General features: G+C 53.2%; 6 protein-coding genes across 6 annotated transcripts; 3 read left to right on the top strand and 3 right to left on the bottom strand.

Moving 5' to 3' along the window:
* Nucleotides 1–417: 417 nt before the first annotated feature.
* A1O3_07530 (NAK/BIKE protein kinase) lies at nt 418–3,405 on the top strand (the record flags this gene model as incomplete). The annotated part of the gene is made up of 1 exon (XM_007737638.1): nt 418–3,405. The coding sequence occupies one exon, from the start codon at nt 418–420 to the stop codon at nt 3,403–3,405; it is 2,988 nt and encodes a 995-aa protein (XP_007735828.1).
* Nucleotides 3,406–3,682: 277 nt separating this feature from the next.
* On the top strand, nt 3,683–4,870 carry A1O3_07529 (uncharacterized protein; the record flags this gene model as incomplete). The annotated part of the gene is made up of 1 exon (XM_007737637.1): nt 3,683–4,870. One exon carries the CDS (start codon nt 3,683–3,685, stop codon nt 4,868–4,870), a length of 1,188 nt encoding a protein of 395 aa, XP_007735827.1.
* A 519-nt stretch (nt 4,871–5,389) lies between these two features.
* Nucleotides 5,390–6,622, top strand: A1O3_07528 (uncharacterized protein; the record flags this gene model as incomplete). Its single annotated transcript, XM_007737636.1, has 1 exon — nt 5,390–6,622. The coding sequence occupies one exon, from the start codon at nt 5,390–5,392 to the stop codon at nt 6,620–6,622; it is 1,233 nt and encodes a 410-aa protein (XP_007735826.1).
* Nucleotides 6,623–7,805: 1,183 nt separating this feature from the next.
* On the bottom strand, nt 7,806–8,304 carry A1O3_07527 (glutaredoxin 3; the record flags this gene model as incomplete). Its single annotated transcript, XM_007737635.1, has 2 exons — nt 7,806–7,963; nt 8,154–8,304. 2 exons carry the CDS (start codon nt 8,302–8,304, stop codon nt 7,806–7,808), a joined length of 309 nt encoding a protein of 102 aa, XP_007735825.1.
* A 743-nt stretch (nt 8,305–9,047) lies between these two features.
* Nucleotides 9,048–10,325, bottom strand: A1O3_07526 (uncharacterized protein; the record flags this gene model as incomplete). The annotated part of the gene is made up of 1 exon (XM_007737634.1): nt 9,048–10,325. The coding sequence occupies one exon, from the start codon at nt 10,323–10,325 to the stop codon at nt 9,048–9,050; it is 1,278 nt and encodes a 425-aa protein (XP_007735824.1).
* Nucleotides 10,326–12,366: 2,041 nt separating this feature from the next.
* On the bottom strand, nt 12,367–14,301 carry A1O3_07525 (uncharacterized protein; the record flags this gene model as incomplete). The annotated part of the gene is made up of 1 exon (XM_007737633.1): nt 12,367–14,301. One exon carries the CDS (start codon nt 14,299–14,301, stop codon nt 12,367–12,369), a length of 1,935 nt encoding a protein of 644 aa, XP_007735823.1.
* Nucleotides 14,302–19,041: the final 4,740 nt, after the last annotated feature.

The raw sequence follows: 19,041 nt of genomic DNA, 5'->3' as shown, positions 1-19,041 counted from the left end.
TGTGCCGGGAAGTGGTTTGCGGCAGACAAAGAGACGGGACAAAGTTCTTGCAAAATAATAAAGCCTGGCTCGAAAAATCGATCTGCGGGCAAAACTCGCGTTGCTGCGTCATGGGGCCGACGATGCCGATGGGGCCAAAATGGTCACTAGGTAAATAGTGCTGCCACGCCCAAGGGCCTTTTGGACAGTGTGCCCTTCTGCGGTGGAACTGAGGTGGTTCCGCCTACGAGCCCCAAGTCGACCGACGACTGACCTCCTTCAGGGCTGCCTTGAGACTCGACTTCAAGCTGTCCTCGCCCTTCGCTTCCAGACGCCTGAAAGCCGTTGACCACCGCCTCCCTTGCCTGCCCAAGCTATGATTGACAGATAAACCAGAATCCCACCCCGAGTCCGACAACTACCTCACATCCGGCCACCATGGCTGTATACGCCTCTCAACTTGGGGCCAAAGGTCCCTTCTCAAACAGCGCTCCTCCTTCTTTACCTTCACCCGCGCCACCAGCAGGTACATTCTTACCCGGTACCAAGGTTCACGTTGGACACCATCGGGTGGTCATCGAGCGCTACCTTTCTGAGGGCGGTTTCGCCCATGTCTACGTCGTTCAGCTGCCGCGTCCTGTAGATGGAAACCATAAGGCTGTCCTCAAACGGGTAGCCGTCCCTGACAAGGACCACTTAGCCAGCATGAGAACAGAGGTCGAGACCATGAAGAGGCTGCGGGGTCATAAACACATCGTCAAATATATTGATTCTCACGCTTCGCAATTGAAGGGCGGCGGCTACGAGGTGTTTCTGCTCATGGAGTTCTGCGAGGGGGGCGGACTCATTGACTTCATGAACACGCGCTTACAAAATAGACTGACGGAGCCTGAGATCTTGAAGATATTCACGGACGTGGCCGAGGGCGTGGCATGCATGCATTATCTGAAACCACCTCTGATGCACAGGGATCTGAAGGTTGAGAACGTGCTCATCTCCACGTCTGGTACGTCCAGGATATACAAGTTATGCGATTTCGGCTCTGCAGCCCCGGCGAGACCAGCCGCTACGACAGCCGCTGAGGGTCGATTAATTGAACACGACATCAATCGCCATACGACACTTCAATACCGGAGCCCCGAGATGATTGACGTGTATAGGAAACAGCCGATCAACGAGAAGGCGGATATCTGGGCTCTTGGGGTGTTTCTCTACAAACTCTGCTATTACACCACTCCGTTTGAAGAAGCTGGACAGATGGCCATCCTGAACGCCAGATTCAAGTTTCCGGCCTACCCCCGATTCTCCGATCAGCTCAAACTGTTAATCGCGTCCATGCTTCGTGAACGGCCTTCTGAACGGCCGACCATATATCAGGTCTTGCAGAAGGCGTGCCAAATGGATGGTCGAGAGTTGACGACCCCAGACATCTACACGCGCCGCACTCTCTCAGAGAGTGGGAAAGAACAAGTTCATCCAGCACAGCCTCCAAGCTCTCAATCCAAAGCCGGCGCAACACTGTCTCCACCTAGACAGGAGGCTCGCCCGAACATCCCTCAAATAGAACCTATGCGACGAGGTCGTCCAACGAAACCTGTATCGCATCACGGCTCAGCCAAGCCCAGTCCGTCGCCTCTACGCATGGTGGAGAGCCCCGATCCCTTCGCAGCGCTGGATGGAAACAATATGACCGTCGGAGATGAACTCTCCTCCCGCTTTCCGACCCTCGATCAGTTCTCCCTATTGACTGACAAGGGTAGCAAGTTTGCATTCGAACCTCAGACAGAGAGAAGATCAGAAGCCGTCGACCCTCCTTTGGCGCAGCGAGTCACGAATGCCCTAGCAGATGAGGCATTTGCAAGAGGACCGAGTCCTGCTAGAACAAACGCTTCTCTAGAAAAGCCTCCGATAATTACCAAACCGCAACCTGTATTGCAGCATAAGGGTTCTCTCGAAATCAAGGAACCCCAGGTACGAGTCAGCAATACCGTAAGTGCGCCACCTGTCGCTGCACCAAGACCCTCAATGGTGTCTACTGGCACTATGACCACGCCTTCACCACCCCCGGATGTTCAACCGACTCCAGACAGGCCAATTACTCGCCTCCCTCCCAGTGAACAACCGCCCAGATCTTCAGATGTGAGCCAGCCTTCTAGCCAGACGCGGGCGCCGGAACCGAGCAACAACAGCTCAAGGCTCGCAAAGCTGTTACGGGAGGATGCCGTCAGATCCCAGCTTGCCGATGAAGTGGAGACGAGGACACTCGTTTCGGCGCGACCTTCTCTTGATGGAGGTCGGCCCTTGATGCGGGATCTAAACTCCGGCGTTAGTAGATCAAGATCGTTAAATTTCAGACCTCGACCGGCAAGTGTCAACCTAGGAAGCATACCTGGTTACATTAAAGACAAGGACATCAAGGGCCTTGATTACGACGCCACCTTTACCAGCGCAGAGCCCGAAATGGAGCCTTTAACTCCTTCCGAATCGGCGACAAACATCACATCAGACGTGGACTTTCTGAAGTCTCGAGAAGAAGAAGGGAAAGAACGGAAACATCATCACATACGCTTGGGAAGCGGCTCGAGACACATGAAACGCTCTAGTGTGCCGTCCATAGGCCTGACGGGAACCACAAAGTTATTGGCCGGTAGATTTGGCGATGCTTTCAAGAAATTTGAAAACAACGACTCCGATTATCCAAGAGAAAGGGCGGATTCTCCTTCGTTAGATCCGATCAACGTTCTGACCCCAATCGCAGGGTCAGAAGCTACGGACCTGAGTGATGACCGACCACCTTTGGACGAGACTGAAGACCTATCTCCCGAAATGCGGCGTGAGCTGGAGAAGCGGAAATTGGAGGCGGAGGAGCGACGGGTCGCCAATGCTGCTGCAGAGTACAGGGAACGAGTAACAGCAAGAGGAGGCGTTGGTATCAATGGTGTAGGAACGGTCAAGGCAGCTTCCATCCAGGCCAGAGTGCGGTCTCTGTTGGGTGAGAATGCCAGGCCTGCACAGAAGACGGCGACTGGCTATGGCCACTTTACTGATTCTGCGGAGTCGCCGGAGAGATCGGAGGAGCGGAGATCGACTCAATCGACCAGACCTCCTCCACCTCAAAGTACCCACGATGGTGAAAGACATGGTTTTCCGAAAGCAGTGTCTGCTCCTGGCTCCGCCGTCAGCCTCACGCGATTAGAAACACGGCCTCAGAGACCTACCGCACCCCCCAAGCCGAAGATTCTACGGACTGGAATGGGCGGGCATGGGGATGTGGTAGCAAGTGAAGGGACTGCAAGTGTCAATGCTGGCGACGACTGGGAAGCGAATTTCAGCAAGAAATATCCCAGTCTCGCAGGGCTTGAGATGGTAGAGACATCGATCGATGCGCCCAAGTCCACCACAACAGTGCGGACCCGGGAAGTGTAGCGTAGTTCAGTGTGGTAGGACTCTTGGAGTACATCTACTTGAGCAAGGCGGTCACCAGCCGGCAGAACGTCAAGGCAACAAAGAATAGAGACAGTAGCACCTGCTGAGTGAAGACTTCGCGGTCTGTAGCTTGACAATCCTTTTGGTCTCTCTTCACTGTACCATCCCAAGTAATCTCTCCGCTCCCTATCACCACAGCACTGATTCACAATCCTTTTGACTCATCTACACACCACTCCGCAAGCACTGGTGGTTAAGCCAGAGAGAGACGTTCAATATGGGTCCGAAACTGCTCCTGAAGATGGGCCAGGGCGGGCGTGGGGCGACAAATACCAATAACAATTCTGGTCCTGCGCCACCAAACAACGGTCAGACTCGAGGTCAGCGAACCAGATCCGGGGTCCGCAGGCCCGTTCAGAAGCCAGCTGGCGATACAAGAATAATAAGAACACCTGAAGATGAAGGGGCTCAAGAACAAACTGAACGTCCATCATCCACCTTCATCACTATACGACTCACATCCGAAAGACTGCGCCAGGTCCTCCAATCCACTGCATCAAGTGGCCCGTTCATTACCCTCAAAGTTCCAAGACGAGGTCGACGATCTGCGGTAGGAAAGCCTTCCAGCCCCCCGGAAGTCTCAGGTTCTTCACCACCTTCCTTGCTATCCGGCGCAGCGTCAACGTTTTCCGAAGTTCAGAGTGATTACGGTCAGGCGACTCCTGTCGCGAACGAGCCTTCACCTCAGCTGTACCAGACATATGATGAGCAACAGGCAGTCTTAGCAAACTGTGCGATAATTCAAGACCCGATATTTTCTGGCCTGCTGGACCAGGCGAAGCTACTGCAAATCCCAGCCGCCGAGTGTAGACGAGCAACAACGCCAGATTGGCGAGTCTCTGGCCAGATTGATTCTACACTGGATCCGGCGTTGTATCGAATAGCCCCTAGACATCAAGTGATGGCTCCAGTAAAGGATACCAGCAGCGTCCACAACACAATCAAGGACATTATTCAAGATCTGACCGAGATACAAATCCAAACACATGGCTATGTGCCTGAAACTCAAGACCTCTTGGTCGACAAAATGACCGACTTGGCCGAATCCTTATCCCGGCTACAGAATTTGACCTCTGCTACTGCATCGCCGAACAACTATATCCAGCATGTGCAGATTGCCCCTGAAATCGTCGATTACGTCGACGATGGGCGCAACCCCGACATCTTCACGCGGGACTTTGTTGAAAATGTTCAGCGTGGCAATGCTGTGATCAACGGGAAACAACAGGCCTTCAAGGATTTTAGTGAAATCTACGCAAAGGCTCTGAAGGAGGGCATTCCCGGGGTGAGTAGACAGGTGGATAGAGTCCTGGAAAGCGCGGGATTTGAGATTGAACAGAAAAACGAGGGCGATGGCCCTAGTTACTCAACTTCGAATGGACCACATGTGCCCGATGGTGTCTAACTGTGGTTGGTTGGGCATGGTCGCGGTGGACGTGGAACTGTTGCATCGAAGTGCTCGACTATCACGACTATCACAGACCAGCTTGTTATGTTGATGCTAGAAAGTGTCGGGGGCGAACCCAGATGAGGACTTCGGCATACACACAGCTGCGATGGGGGATTTTTTGGGGTTATGACATGGAAGACACAAGATCTACGAGGATTTGTGGCCCGCTGTATCGTGGCCACTGGTTGCAGGAGTAAGGTCAAGAAGATAATAGTTCTTGCTACTACAAGTCGACGACAGAATTGAGATTTCGATTCTATTGAGAAATCACACAGAGGACTCTGCTTAGAAAAACAATGTTGGCTGAAATGCTGCTCTGGAGAGTCTGGCGGCGAGGCTGAACGAGTCTTAGCTGAGTGCCGCACAGCTCGCGCACTTGGCGTCATACAACCTTGTTCAGTTCCATAGGTATCCTATGAAGCTCCCTTTCTTTTGTGTCGCTCATACCACATTGTTTCTGGTTGAACAGTCAAGATGAAGGCATCTCCGCTTCTGACTATGCTCTCTCGCCGTGTCTGCAGCTGCAGAGCATCACACCTACAACATCAACGGTCTTCTTTCGCTCGATTCCTGTCTCACACCACTCGTGCCAATGCATCCTATACCTCCCCCATCCCAACTTATGGGTCGGCAGAATTGCTGAAGCGTCGCTATCAGAAGTCTGCTACACCAACCGAAGATACCAAGGTCGAGCGCGCACGAACATTGAAGCGGATGAAATGGTCCGCATACGGGATTGCATTTTGCACACTGGCCATTGTAGGCACAATTTCGCTATACCCGCGAAAGAACAGGGCAACCCATGAAGAGGAGGCTTTGGACAAGACAAAGATTGCACAACTAGATGCTCCGCCATCTCTAGTAGGCGCAGGGGCGGTTGGTGTCGCTTCCCAAGACATCGAAGTCGAACAAGTCCCTACCGGTACCTCCACGATCCCCTTCTTCCCCAAGGTCATCCACGTAACTGCCGATGCACCCAGCTCAACTCCTGCCGCTGCCAACGAAGGGACGCAAAAGGACGTCGAATATCAACTTGTGGGCCTGGGAGTGCGGACTGTCTCCATCCTGAGCATCCAGGTCTACGTGGTGGGGCTTTACATTGCCGTCAGCGATATCGCAAGTCTGCAAGAACGATTGGTTCATTCGGTGGCGGATCCTGTGGCGACGACGCTCGTTGCCAATGAGAAGTCGAAATTGCGGGATCTTTTGGTCGACCCAGACCAGGGCGAGGAGATCTGGAACAAGATTGTCAAAGACGGTCAGGTCCGGACGGCTTTCCGGATCGTGCCCACGCGCAATACGGATTTCATGCATCTAAGGGATGGGTTTGTGCGAGGGATTACGGCTCGAAGCGCCCACTTCGCCAGTGATAGGAAGGACCCTTCATTCCAGGACGAATCGTTCGGGTCGGCCCTCAACGATTTCAAACAGGCCTTTGGCGGCGGCGCGAGACGGAAGCTGCCGAAGGGTGAAGTACTTCTTTTGGCCCGTGACGCCGAGGGGAAGTTGACAGTGTGGAACGAGGATAAGAAGGGAGATCGCTTGAAAATGGGCGAAGTCGCCGACGAGAGGGTGGGCAGACTGTTGTGGTTGAATTATCTCGCAGGGAAGACTGTCAGCAGTGAGCCAGCAAGGCAGAGTGTGATTGATGGGGTTGTGGCATTTGTGGAACGACCGGTTGGGACTGTGGCCACTCAAGTGGCATAGAGGTGAGATGCCATGGTGAAGCAATGGACTCGAGAGGTAACGAGGCAGGACAATCATCGGTGAACTTGGAAGTCATAATCCCTGACTGTCACACTCACTGTATTAGTACATGGTCAGTACAGGCGCGGCACCCAGCCTTTGAGAAAAGCAACAAATGAGTTCGGAAAGAATGAATATTCCAACCACCTCTTCCTAACTCCTACAGCCCTGCCCAGCCCGCCTTGGAGTTGTCAAGCTTTTCGAGACTTGTCCAGATTTCAGTTATGCCTACAGAATCGAATCTACGGGTGGAGGCCATGCGCTTGGTTTGGGCTCTCTCGTATTCTCGCATGTCCTGACTACGTCGGGCCAATATGCAATATGCAATATGTAATATGCAGTACTTTCCGAACGCAACAAACAGCGCAAAGAGAGTCTGGTGGGAGGGTGGGCTGAAAACACTCCCATCGCTCGGTGATCGCGGTGGACGGGCTGCAAACACACTCTCATCGCTCGGTGATCCTGGCCGGCTTTTGGGTTGTTCTACAAACCCCTTTGCCACGACCAGACCTGCCAGTGAGGATCTGGTCCTCAATTACTATTCCTTAGCAAAGATTCTGGCTGTCGCTAGCTGACAACACCACCACCACCACCATCACGATCCCTGATTAGTTTGGGTTTGGACTCTCTCTAGACTGTAATGGTCAATGTCAGCATGCATGGCATAATACAGGTTTGGACTCTCTCTACAGTGTAATGGTCAATACCAGCATCCATGGCATGATACAGGTTTGGACTCTCTTTAGACTGTAATGTCAGCATCCATGGCATGATACAGGCGCAGATACAATTGAAAAGGAGGATTCGAAACGAAAACATGCACCTTGTAACGTCGAGGGCGCCTGTGATTAAATCCTTCCAGAGCGCGCTGCGTGCTCGTACTCGCAAACGCAATCGGGAAGACAAGAACCATGACAACACAGTCAGTATCCGGCGGAGTGAGGGAGAAAGAGAAACAATAAACAATATCTGGGAACGCAGGCAGTCGAATCGAACCATCGCAGCGGTAGTTCCGAAGAATTGATTGTCTACGGAGTACTTGGATATTCCTAATAAGTAGTTTTGACGTCGAAACCGACTCTCTAGCGCAAGAGTTCATCCATCGAGTTACAACGTCATGTCAACCTCCTTCTACCTGCAGGACCTAGATGGCACCGGCACTCTTCAACAGACCGTCCAGCTCGCCCTTTTTGGCCTGAAGGTCCGAGTTGCCGCCGATATGTTTCTGCGCGATGAAGATGTTGGGCACGCTGCGCTGGCCGGTGATTTCCTCGAGGGCATCTTGGATTGCGGCGCCGTCATCTAGACGAAAAGAATGTTAGTGACTGCAGTGAGGCTGAGGGAGGTAGAACGCTCGTTGAAGAAGAAGGTGTACAGAACCAGGTGTACAGAAGAAGGTGTACAGAACCAGGTGTACAGAACCAGGTGTACAGAACCAGGTGTACAGAACAAGGTGTACAGAAGTTGTACGCAAGGGAGGACATGTACGTACCGACTTCGTCCAACTCCAACAGATAGTACTTTGCGTGCTTCTCCGACAGCAGACTCTTGGTCGCCCGACAGTATGGACAGTAGGACTTGGAAAACACCACGACCGGGTTCTGCGCGATGATCTGCTGCGCCTTCTGCTTGGCCGCCGACATGGCTGCGGGGGACGTGGTTGGTGCCGAGGAGAAGAACGAACGGGTCAAGTTCCGGAAGGGAGCGAAGATTGAGGAAGCTATGGTTGCGGTGTTGACTGGGATCGTTGTTGCGAAGAGTGAGGGGTGGTGTTGCTGGAGGGGAGCGGGTTGATATATACTGAATGCTGCAAGTGGAGGAGGCTGCACGATCTAGAATCGTAGAATTGCTAATCGTGGTGATTTTGGAGTACGGAGCAGTATGCCAACACTGCCCTGGTGACAAATGGTCGATGACGATGCTATGCGAAAGCTGCCGAAGCACTATTGTACTGTGGCTGCATGATGATGTGATCGTGGCTGATGTCGCTGTGTGGCGTTGAACATCACGTGACAGACATTCTCTTGGTCAGCCGTACTGTGACAAGCACATGTAAGGATAGACAGACTGAGTCCAAAAGGATGGTGAGGACCATGATTAATTGTCCGGGTCGCAAGCTGGATGAACATGCCTTGTTGGCATCTTATCGAATTGTTTCCCGTGCCTACTAGTGGCCCGGTGGTTACAGAATAGCAATGCTTTCGACTCATCGTCGCTACTGGAAAAGATGAAGCATAAGGTCAAAACTCCTTGAGTCGCGCCTTTCAGCCAACCAAGCACCACTCCCGCTAGAATTGCATCGAAAGAAAGACACAGAAATCCGTACCCAAACACAAGTGAACAACAACTTTGTCGTGAACAGAGGAAATAGTCCATGTTGGGACTTTCACATGACAATACAGCACCCGCAGCTCTTGTCCTTGGCCTTTTCGTCCATTTCATGGGGTTCTAGGCGCTGAACTTGTGTCCGGACCGGTTGAGTGGGTGTGGTAGAGATATTGCCCATTCTAGGGCTCTGTACAATCGCCGGACTTGTCACCCTGGGCATCGTGCTGTAACCGCCATTAGCACTACCACCAGTGCCAGGCCTGCCGCCCCCGGAGTTTCTAACACTGGGTACCGGCTTCAAGGGCCAGGAGCCCTGGGCACGCTCTTCCTCTCTTTCCGGTGATGGAGACAAAGGTGGGTGAGGGGACGGTGCTTTGACCAACCCATCGCCGGTGTGGATGGCCAAGGGTGAGAAATTTCGATCATAGGTGATTGGGACAGCTCCCTGCTGTTCCCATGCGGCTTGCTGCTGTCGTCGAGCGTGGGTTGGAATGATTTGCTCTTCAGGAGGTAGCATAGGGTCCGGCTTGTACATCGTTGCAAGCCACGGAGGATCGCCTTCGGGCCTGTTGACCGCTGTTCGAGGACGATCTAGTTCGCCCGATCTGGTTCCGGGTCTCTGGCCAAATGAAGGCGGTGTTCCCAATTTGGCAGTGTTGGACGGTTTCCTGTTCGTCCCAGATACCTTCCTTCCGGACGATGTGCCAGGAGGCGATGACTGAGCGGTCTTCTGCTTCGTCTTGATCGGAGATGCGGGTTTGGGCGCGGACTTGGAGCCGTTCGTCGGGACCGGCGTCGTGTCGTGAGAAAAGAGGTCATCCTGCAAAGGCTGGCTGCCGGTACTTCCTTTCCGTTTTCTGGATTTCAAGACTGGTATCCCATCCTCCGGGCTCATACTATTACTAATAGTACGTTTCCTCGCCAGAGGAGTATCTCGATCAATCCTTTCTTGTGGTATGGGCAGAGGGCTTGAAGTCAGCACAGGTATCTTTGACCCGGACCTCTTCAAGGCTGGGTTCCGGGATGTCTGCAGCATCGCCTGGTCAGCCGCAATCTCCTCTGGTGTGCGCAGATCCCAATTGGCTCGTTCCTGTCCATCTTCCTCCGCTGCACCCAGTCGTGGGGTGTCTTCTTCTGTCTCGACCCTCCCGGTCTCCGAGGAATTGCGGCCCTCACCGCGGCGACCACGACTCGTTTCTCTTCTTCCGGCCTTACTCACGTTGCGTCTTGCGTTCGCCAGATTGAGTCCGGCAGCCTGTAGCTCTTCATTTTCGATCTTGGCCAACTTGTCCCTATGAATCCATCCTTCGGGATCGTCGTCCTCAGGCCGATACATATTTTCTGGGACGTCACTATAGCTGGGCTGCTGACTGACATTACCACTGCTTGCGTTGCTTCTGTATAGATCGAGCAGACTGTCTGCCTCACTCCCACTATGTGTCAAGGTGCCCTGCTGTTGGCCCAACTCCTCAACCCTGAAGTGGGCCGGTCGACCGTTCGCATTGTCTTTTCGATTTGGCGGGAGGCCCGACAGTGGTGTACGCGTGGAGGAGGGGGAAAGCTGGCGCAGGGCAGAGGGACGACTTTTATTCGAAGTGGTGTTCTAGTGGTGGTATCAAACGTCAGACTCTGGTGCTAGACCATGGACATGGACATGCGTGCGATTGAGCCCGCACGGCGCATACCGTCTGTGCTGCTCGGCGGCACAGCCGACGTCCGGGGTCTAAACATACCACATCATACGGCGATCTGGAGCCGTTCACCACTGTCGCCACCGGTGCTGCAGAGACAACTCCTGCCATGGTCAGGATTACCGATGCTGATGAGCGCAAACTGGACGTCCCCTCAAGTCAGGGTGAACGCGCCGTGTACATTGGACGAGATCTCTGGCCATGCAAACTGTGCGGAGACGCCAATGGGGTGTCGACAGCTGCAAAGAGGAAGGTCCCGACAGGTCGAATGCAGAACCCACGGGGAAATTGGCGGGCTAGAATCCACGACTATGCGTAAGAGGAGAGTCGGATCGAGGGGCTTGCAGAAGGGCGGTCACTAGGTCGCAGAGGAGCGCTTGGGTTGCAGGACGAACAGTAGGTGTTGAACCAGGTTAAATGCTAGGATACTATGGTACGGAAACAATGCAAGCTCGCAGAAGCAGAAGATACCAGGCTGACAAAGGGCATGATGGCGAGTTGTGAGGACAAAATTGGCATTGATACAAGCAGAGCCTGAGGTCGGGGGCGGATTCGCTGGACTAGGATCCCTTGTCAACAACAAGGGTTTCCAGCTTGGCAAGTAACCGTGACTACTACCAGCTGCTACTACTCCTAAAGCAAACCCAGCTCTCCTCTGCCCCGATACACCATCGTTCCTCCTACTCTACACATGACCAAGCCGTAGGATTAGACTGGGGAGGAAGTGAGCGGCTCGAGAAATGGCATTCTCTCATTTCTCCCTCCCCTACCACCCAAATCTGACTGCACACAACCCGCGAGCCGCTGAGCGACCTCTATCGATCGACCTTTCTGTCGCCGAATTGTTTGCCTCTCGTTATGGACAATTCCGTTCCCAAATACCAAGCCAGGCCAGGCCAGAGAGACCTCAACCATGCTAATTAGCTTCTCACTGCAGATGGACGCAGGTGGTTGTAATCCGAACAGTTGAACTTGGCCCGTGCCCACGACCCCAGATTGAGACCCCAGAGGAAGTAAGGAGTGATGAGAGCGCCTCGTCTCGGTGGAAAGTCAATCATGTTAGTATCAACAGCCGGGGGTTGGGGCCGATGTACGAGCCGCTGGGGCAGAATACAGGGTAAGGGGGGTGCATATAGAGACGCAACCCTGTCAAGGATGCTACCACAAATCATACATACTGTCATATCTCTGGCTGGGCGACATCTCTTACACGATCGAAACATTTCTCCAGGCAGAGCAGTTTATGTTCGTTGCATTTCGTTACTCATCAATGTCCGAATGAGGACAGATATAGGCTGTACAAATCATCCTGTCCGTCGAAAGCCGAGCAGACAGACTATACTCTCCTCTTGTGTAGAAACCGAGATTGTCCTGTCATCCTGGGATTCATGCTCCTCTGAGCCCTACTCAAATGCACATTAAGTCGAATTTCTTTCCATGTCAACCTCCGAAAGTCCTCCGTGCCACCAACTGCCACCTGAACCGATGCCTGCAACACCCATGAGAGGAACCCAATCTGAACCGGTAGAATGAGTCGGAAATGAATGTGGTATCGATTGTCACGGATATGTACGTGAATGGTACGTGGGAAAGATCGTTACGGGATAAGAACATCAAACAAGATCAAGGATTGTGATCAGACAGCCAATACCAAATAAACCAGCAAACCAAGGTCGACAGCACTCGTCAGTATCCTCCCACACTAACCGAAGGACGTCTCATTCGAGGAGGCTCGCGATAACGTGACGAAGGCTCACCATCACGGTAGTCAGGAGCATCACGCATATAGGTCGCGTATTGTGGTTCTCGACGAGGTGCAATGTGGACCTTGTCGACCGGATAAGGTCGAGCATGTCTCGAATCATCAGGGGAGATCTCGGCAAACAGCTTATCACGGCCACTGTTGTTGCGCGAAACAGGCGGCGACTCTCGTGACGAACGTGGCGAGGCCCGGTCTTCATAGCGTGCTGACTCGGTGCGTCGGACAGGAGGGGTTTGGACGAAATCCTCCATAAGCGAGGCGCCGCGGGATGCTTTAGACGGTCTAGTTTCAACTCTCGGGTGTTCAGGTCGCTCTTTGCGACGATCAGAGTCTCGTGGCATCGGCTCCCGAATCATTGATTCCGGGCTGCGATGGTAGGTTCTGGCATAACGATCACTATAGTCATCAAGCTTGTTGACCCGTGGAGTTCGCGAGAAATCGTCACGATCATCTGGATCGACGATTTGGTATTTGGTAGATGTCTGTCGAGGCCTGGTAGGTCTTGGCGGCGGGCTTCCCTCTCTCATCTCTGGAGTGTGTGGACTGGGACTACTTCCGTAGCCCGAATCGTGCATCTGAGTTTCGGCATGCTTCAGATTAGAACCCTTTGCCGGGGCGGTGTCCTTTTTGGTCGAAAGCTTCGGGACAGGTGCGGTCTGGGAGCGAGGTAGAGTTGGCGGCATTCTTCTACGCTGGTCACGCTCTCGATCCCAATCTCGGTCACGTGGCGTACTGGCCGAAGGCTTCGAGGGAGTGCGCTCTTCCACATGGGGACGCAGGTTGCTCGGAGACGAAGTAGACTTTGAAAAGGTCGGCGGAAAGTAATCTTCCACTGGTGCTCGGTGTCCCTTGGACGAGCTGGGTCGTCTTTCGTTGTCACTGCCACTTCTGCGACCACTGCTTCTCGAATCTCCGACCCAATATTGATAGGCGTCTGAGTCTGCTCGATCCATGCTGGGGCGATTCTTCGCCTTGGCCATGTATGCCTTACTGTCTTCATGGTGTCTCTCCCATTTGTAGTCGAAGTTTGCCTCGTCGTGCTCACGGGGTTTCTCAGAGCGGGGAGATCTTCTGCGTGGAGCTTCCGACGCGGGCTCAAAATGGGGCGTTGTTTTGGAGCGGGAGGTGGACTTCAGGGAGGGTCTGATCTCAATTTCGGATTCCGAATCATCAACGTATGCTGTCCTTCTTGTTTCTAGTTTTTCGCTCCGATCCCGTCTCTTTTCGCGATCTCTGTTCTTTTCCTCCGTTTTGCTGTTTCTTGTCTTCTCCGCCTGGCTCTTCAGTTTCACGGCCGCCGCCGCCGCCATCATGCCTGGCCAGACAGTCGATGGTTTCTTAGATTTCTCGGCTGGCTTGGATGGCGGAGGCGCTCTCTTCTCATATTCGGGGTATTTTCTCGAGGTCGTGCGTGGGGGAGTTTCCTCGTAAGGATCTCGGTAGTCGTATGCTGCAGGGTTTCTGGGTTGGCGAATCTCCTCAAAGTAATTACCGTCTTCTCGATACTCGCGAGCAGGAGTAGAAGTCGGAGCTGGAGCCGGAGCGGGTCTCATAGGATATGTTCTGGTGGCGGTCGTGGCAGTTGGTGGCGGGTCTCTCATCATGGCTTCTCTTCGAAGCTCGGCCAAGCGGACTCGGTCATCGTAGCGTGATCTCCGAACAGGATCAGAGAGCAGCTCATACGCTTGTTGGATCTTCTGAAATTCATCCTTTCCCCTTTCCCGCTGTGCTTCGTCCTTGATACGATCAGGATGATGCTTGAGAGCGAGTTTTCGGTGAGCGGTGCGGATAGCTGAGATGTCTGCATCTTTGGAAACCCCTAACGCCACATAAGGGTCGGGAGGAAGAGGAGAGGCCATGGTTCTGTTAATACAAAGGGAGAAGGAGTATAGTGGAGGGAATGGCGGGTCGGTGTCGTGTTTTGTACAAGCGGTCAACAGGTGGCCGTGGCGTGCATAGTGGTGGCCTCGGAGGTCGGAGTTTGCTGGCTAGAGGTGGTTGGTGACAACAATCCTGCAAAGCGGATGAGTTGCAATTATGGTGATGAAAGAACTAGACAATCTGCAGATAGATATCTGGGTTTGCGGACACAATGTGAAGCCGCTGACGTTTAGACGAGAATAGGAGTGAAAAGTCGAGGAAGAGGCGTAGTAGTAACTTTGTGGTGAGAGGGCAAAGAACGGAGTACTCCTAGGGAGGAATTGGGGTCTGTCAGTCACCGACACTGCACCCCCGATGGTCGCTAGGATTTTCCGATCACTGTGATTATGTAACTCCAAAGACGGCGGGCTGCGCTGCGGCAATTTTCCTCGGCCGTATCTCGTTGCACTGCTTTCTTCTTGTGTGGCACTTGGCTCCAGGCCAACGGTACAGTAGTACGTAGTGGTGTTGTTGGAAGATTTTTGAAAAGTACCTGAGATATGGAGAGGAGGAGAAGCGGGAAGTGCTCAGCGATGGGGGTGGGCACTGGGGGTGGCTCCCGTACTACTAATACATATATCACTCCATCATGAGCGGTGATTGATATTCCAGTCTGTTTGCTCCGTTCCTGACTCCCTGTCTCCCACTCTCCGTGCCATATCTGCCTGGTTTGTCGCCGGTACCTAACTGACCCTGTACCTCGTATTGTTTGCCTCCTGCTGGGGATGGGTGGATGGGAGACAGCAAAAAGAACTCAAAACCGGACCTATGCTGGAAGGGGCATTTAGACCGTTTGGACTCTGGCAGTGCTGGATACTACACACTGGCTGGGGGCGGTACGGAGAACGCAGTAGGTGCGCAGTCCATCCTCCTGCCACCAGGTGCTGGTGGTGCTGGTGGTGGGTGGGTATGTCGTCATGATTTCTGGACCAGTCGCTGGGGCCCGTTCATGGAACCGCTTGAAACCCTAGTGGTTCTGCCGGCCCCTGGTAGGTGCCTGGAACCTCTAGAGTCTAGGCACCTTAGAAGTAAGGCGCCCGTAACGGTACGGCGGTCAATTGCCCCCCAATCCACATCCACGGGGGCAGCCGACCCCTAAACCAAATGCTCTAGCCCCTGCTTCCGCTCCCGCAACGCCGCCCCCCTTGGCCATTTACCACCCTCACAGGCTCACTCTCGCCAAACACCGTACTAAGGACAAACTGATGATTTTGGTCTTCCGGCAGCGAAAACGTGGCGTGGTTTATCAATTTGTCGCACCACGTCCTCTCCTCTACCACTACAGTATGCCTCTCTTCCAGGGAGGATATACCCAAGTGCAAACAGCAATCACAAGACCGGAACAAATGCCACAATCGCCATTGTTTGCACCCAGCACCACCATCACCACCACCACCAACAATACTTCTCCTGCGAAGCGATGTCAGCCCGATCCCCGACGTGGGCTACCTCGTGCCCACGTTCGTATGGTGATTCGAGTCCCACTACCGTGACAAAGATAGCACCACAGCAGTCACTAAATTTCCGTCGTTGCACCCAGCTGACTGGAGGTCCCCTCATCTGGCGTTTGGTCCTCTGCCAGGATCGCTCGGTGGGAACATGAGCTCTATCACCATGAATCCATCCACCATACAATATTCTGTCGATCGTCACTGACAAGACGTGTTGCCAGGCATCTTCACACGACCGCAGACCCAGAGTTTCAATGTCTCCCGCTTCTGACTGGCTTCGAGCTTACCGTCCTGCATCGCGTGTCACGCTTCACATCAATCACAACTGTCTAGTGGTGTATATCTTCCGAAATAGCTTCCACCAGGTCATGCAGGACTGAATAAGGCATTCTCGAAGACCACGCACCGACACGCGACCCTGTGGACCTAAGTCTGACTCGCCAACATGGTGCCACAGGATCACGCCTAGCTCACAAGTCAAAGTCCGCCCAGTCGTGTGAGCGACGTGCATGCAGCCGCCACCCACTTGGACGATATCACGCATGGCATTGGGCCAAGTCTGCACGTATGCATTCTACCAGATCTAGCTTGCGAGGCGCAGCCAACTTTGTGCTGGGCACAATTGGCAACCAATAAGATGCCCACTGGGTTGGGAGGTGTCGGGCAGGGAGCTCAAGCATTCATGCGGTGATGACCACCGTCGGATCTGATCTTTGGCGGAATACCGAGTACCTTCTTGAACCTACTTCGATTCCCAGCGCTTAGACGACGAGTGACCAATCCCACGGACAAGAGCAATACAATTCACACTCACACTACTGACTGTGCCAGGAGTCCATGGCTATGTTTCCGTTCTCCAAACGGATACTAGGTACGAGTACGGAGGACGGATACGGTGTGCTCGCAACTGAGCTCCACTGCATGCCAACCCGAGGCGGACCGCCCCCAGACCCGAGCCATCGTCTCCTCGAGAGGAACCTTAACTTATGGTGGGGGGTTGGGAAGATTCAAGTTTCTATGTTTTCAAGATCATCAACAGCAACAACAGGCCGAGCTGGGAGCTAGCACATATATTCTACACCAGTCCTCTGCAGAACAAAGCTCTTTGGCCATGATGAAGTCTCGCAGCAAGAAACAAAGTGTCAAGCCCTGCAAACCCCGCAACCAACCCCAGCAATCTTGTCAAGCCCGATGGTGCCCGATGCGCCTCACGATTCAGGCATTGTGCAAGGTGTATCCATACAAGGTCTCTGAACAACCTGCATTGGATCCGTACACTCAACATGACCCTTGAGGCACCTTCTGGAACGTGAGTCTGGCAAAGTAGCTGGGCGCGTCCACCACCAATCAACGCCAAGTTTCTTCCAAGGTCTGTGCCTCCCACAGTCGGCCTGTGCTCCAAACAGCGCACATGGCTGTGGTTTCCTTTTGCTGCATGGCAGTTTTGGGAAAACAAATATACCAGTCTTCTCTTTCTATTTCCCCTCACCCTGACAGAGGTCCACCCCAATGGGATGACAGGACTGGCATTCCAGATACGAGTTTGGGGCACACCTGCACATAAACATATGTTGGTTCAGTGGATTTGGAAACTAGGGCAGCAGACTGCTTGCGTGGCTCGGTTGAACAGATGGTTATTCGGGGATGTTGATTCGCTTCAACATAACCCCGACAATTGAGGCCTAGGCACCGATGCATACATGGTGAAGCCACCGAAGCTACTGATTGCAGCGGCTACACGAACACTTCTTCGCAACCGCCTTCTAACTGCAAGCGAAGAGAAGATAGGCTTTGAATCCTGCTGAATCAGCAAGTCAACAAGCCGGATGGATTGGCCTGCAAGAGCCAGATCTGTCGATTTGGCCTGGTTTGATTTGATTCGCCACCATTGTGGCTGGTGCCTGTTCTGCAGGTCGAGTCGGCTGAAGGAAAGTACCTCAGAAAGAATGGAACCCAATCGCTCTTCTCATCGGACAGACCTCGAACTGACCTCCAGTTGATCAGCGTGGACAGACAGATGCGGCTGAGCGTTGGATACGCGTACCACAGCACCCTGTACTCTCTTGTGTTCCATGATCCCGCTCACGCCGGCGTGGCGATCGGAGAGGAAATGCACGAACGGGTGGCACACCATTAACTGTCTGTCCAATCATCTGATGGCATCACCGACTGGATATGGGTACAAAAGGAAAACCGATGAGGGCATTGTTGCCTGGCCAGGCTCTGGCCTGTCACTTGTCTTCTTTCCACTGTGTCGAATACGGTGGTTATCCTCACGAGTATATTCAATCACAGGTATGAGGAACCCTGTCCTTGCCGCGAATGGAGGTCATCATCGAAACCCGAGCGGAGGCGAATGCAGACTGCAAAGAACCTGCCTGGGTGCCTTACTGAGGGAATAGTAGAGACCGAGTCCGTCACACAACATCTCCTATCTCTGACATACTAATGCAGATGATTTCTTCTTGCAGAGTTCCGACAGGCTCAGCCACTCTTCTGGCATCTGACAGGAAGCGTGAGCTACTCATTTATAGCAACGACGGGTGCTTTGTTCTACGGTAGGGCGCCGTACTCCTAGGACTCCCTGCTCTGTCCACCGGACATATCTGGTCCTATACGGGGGTAATCTGTCATGGATCTGCTGGACCGCTCTCGCAACTATGGTGGGAGACTTGAGCGCATCTCCAGGGAAGGGGCTATATCGACGAGGGCTGCCGGGTCGTAGGTACAGTGTGTACTATCAGTGGTCATGCACAGGTAGACGTAATATGGACATTGTGCTCTGGCCTCGAGGATCATGCTCAAGGATCAGAAATCAGAAATCAGGATCAAGATATCAGTCGTACCGGATCGTTCCAATATACCTTATGTATGGATGCATGTACTGTACTTTGCACTTATCACTTATTTTGAGTTCACCGCCCAGTCCTCTTTACAACCAAACCGCACGCGGCATGCTTACAGTCCGTCTCATGCATAGACTTTTGTTCTTTACTACAGTACTTTACAAGGTACGTGAGAACTTTACTACATACTTTACCATAGAGAGGTACGTGAGATTGGCCGATGACTGAATATTCAGAAGGGCATCCATCCAACAACTGGGTATTCGTTCCTACCTACCCTACCTGGTAGTGTCGACTCTGTCTGAGACTTCTACTGTGGCACAGGAGACGGATCCGTATCCGTACTCCATACTACCTAAGGTACCTATGTCTCCCAGGAGAG

Source organism: Capronia epimyces (genome assembly GCF_000585565.1).
Source record: "Capronia epimyces CBS 606.96 chromosome Unknown aczIQ-supercont1.6, whole genome shotgun sequence".
In the NCBI taxonomy this organism is placed as follows: domain Eukaryota; kingdom Fungi; phylum Ascomycota; class Eurotiomycetes; order Chaetothyriales; family Herpotrichiellaceae; genus Capronia; species Capronia epimyces.
This window is presented reverse-complemented; position numbering and strand designations above follow the sequence as displayed.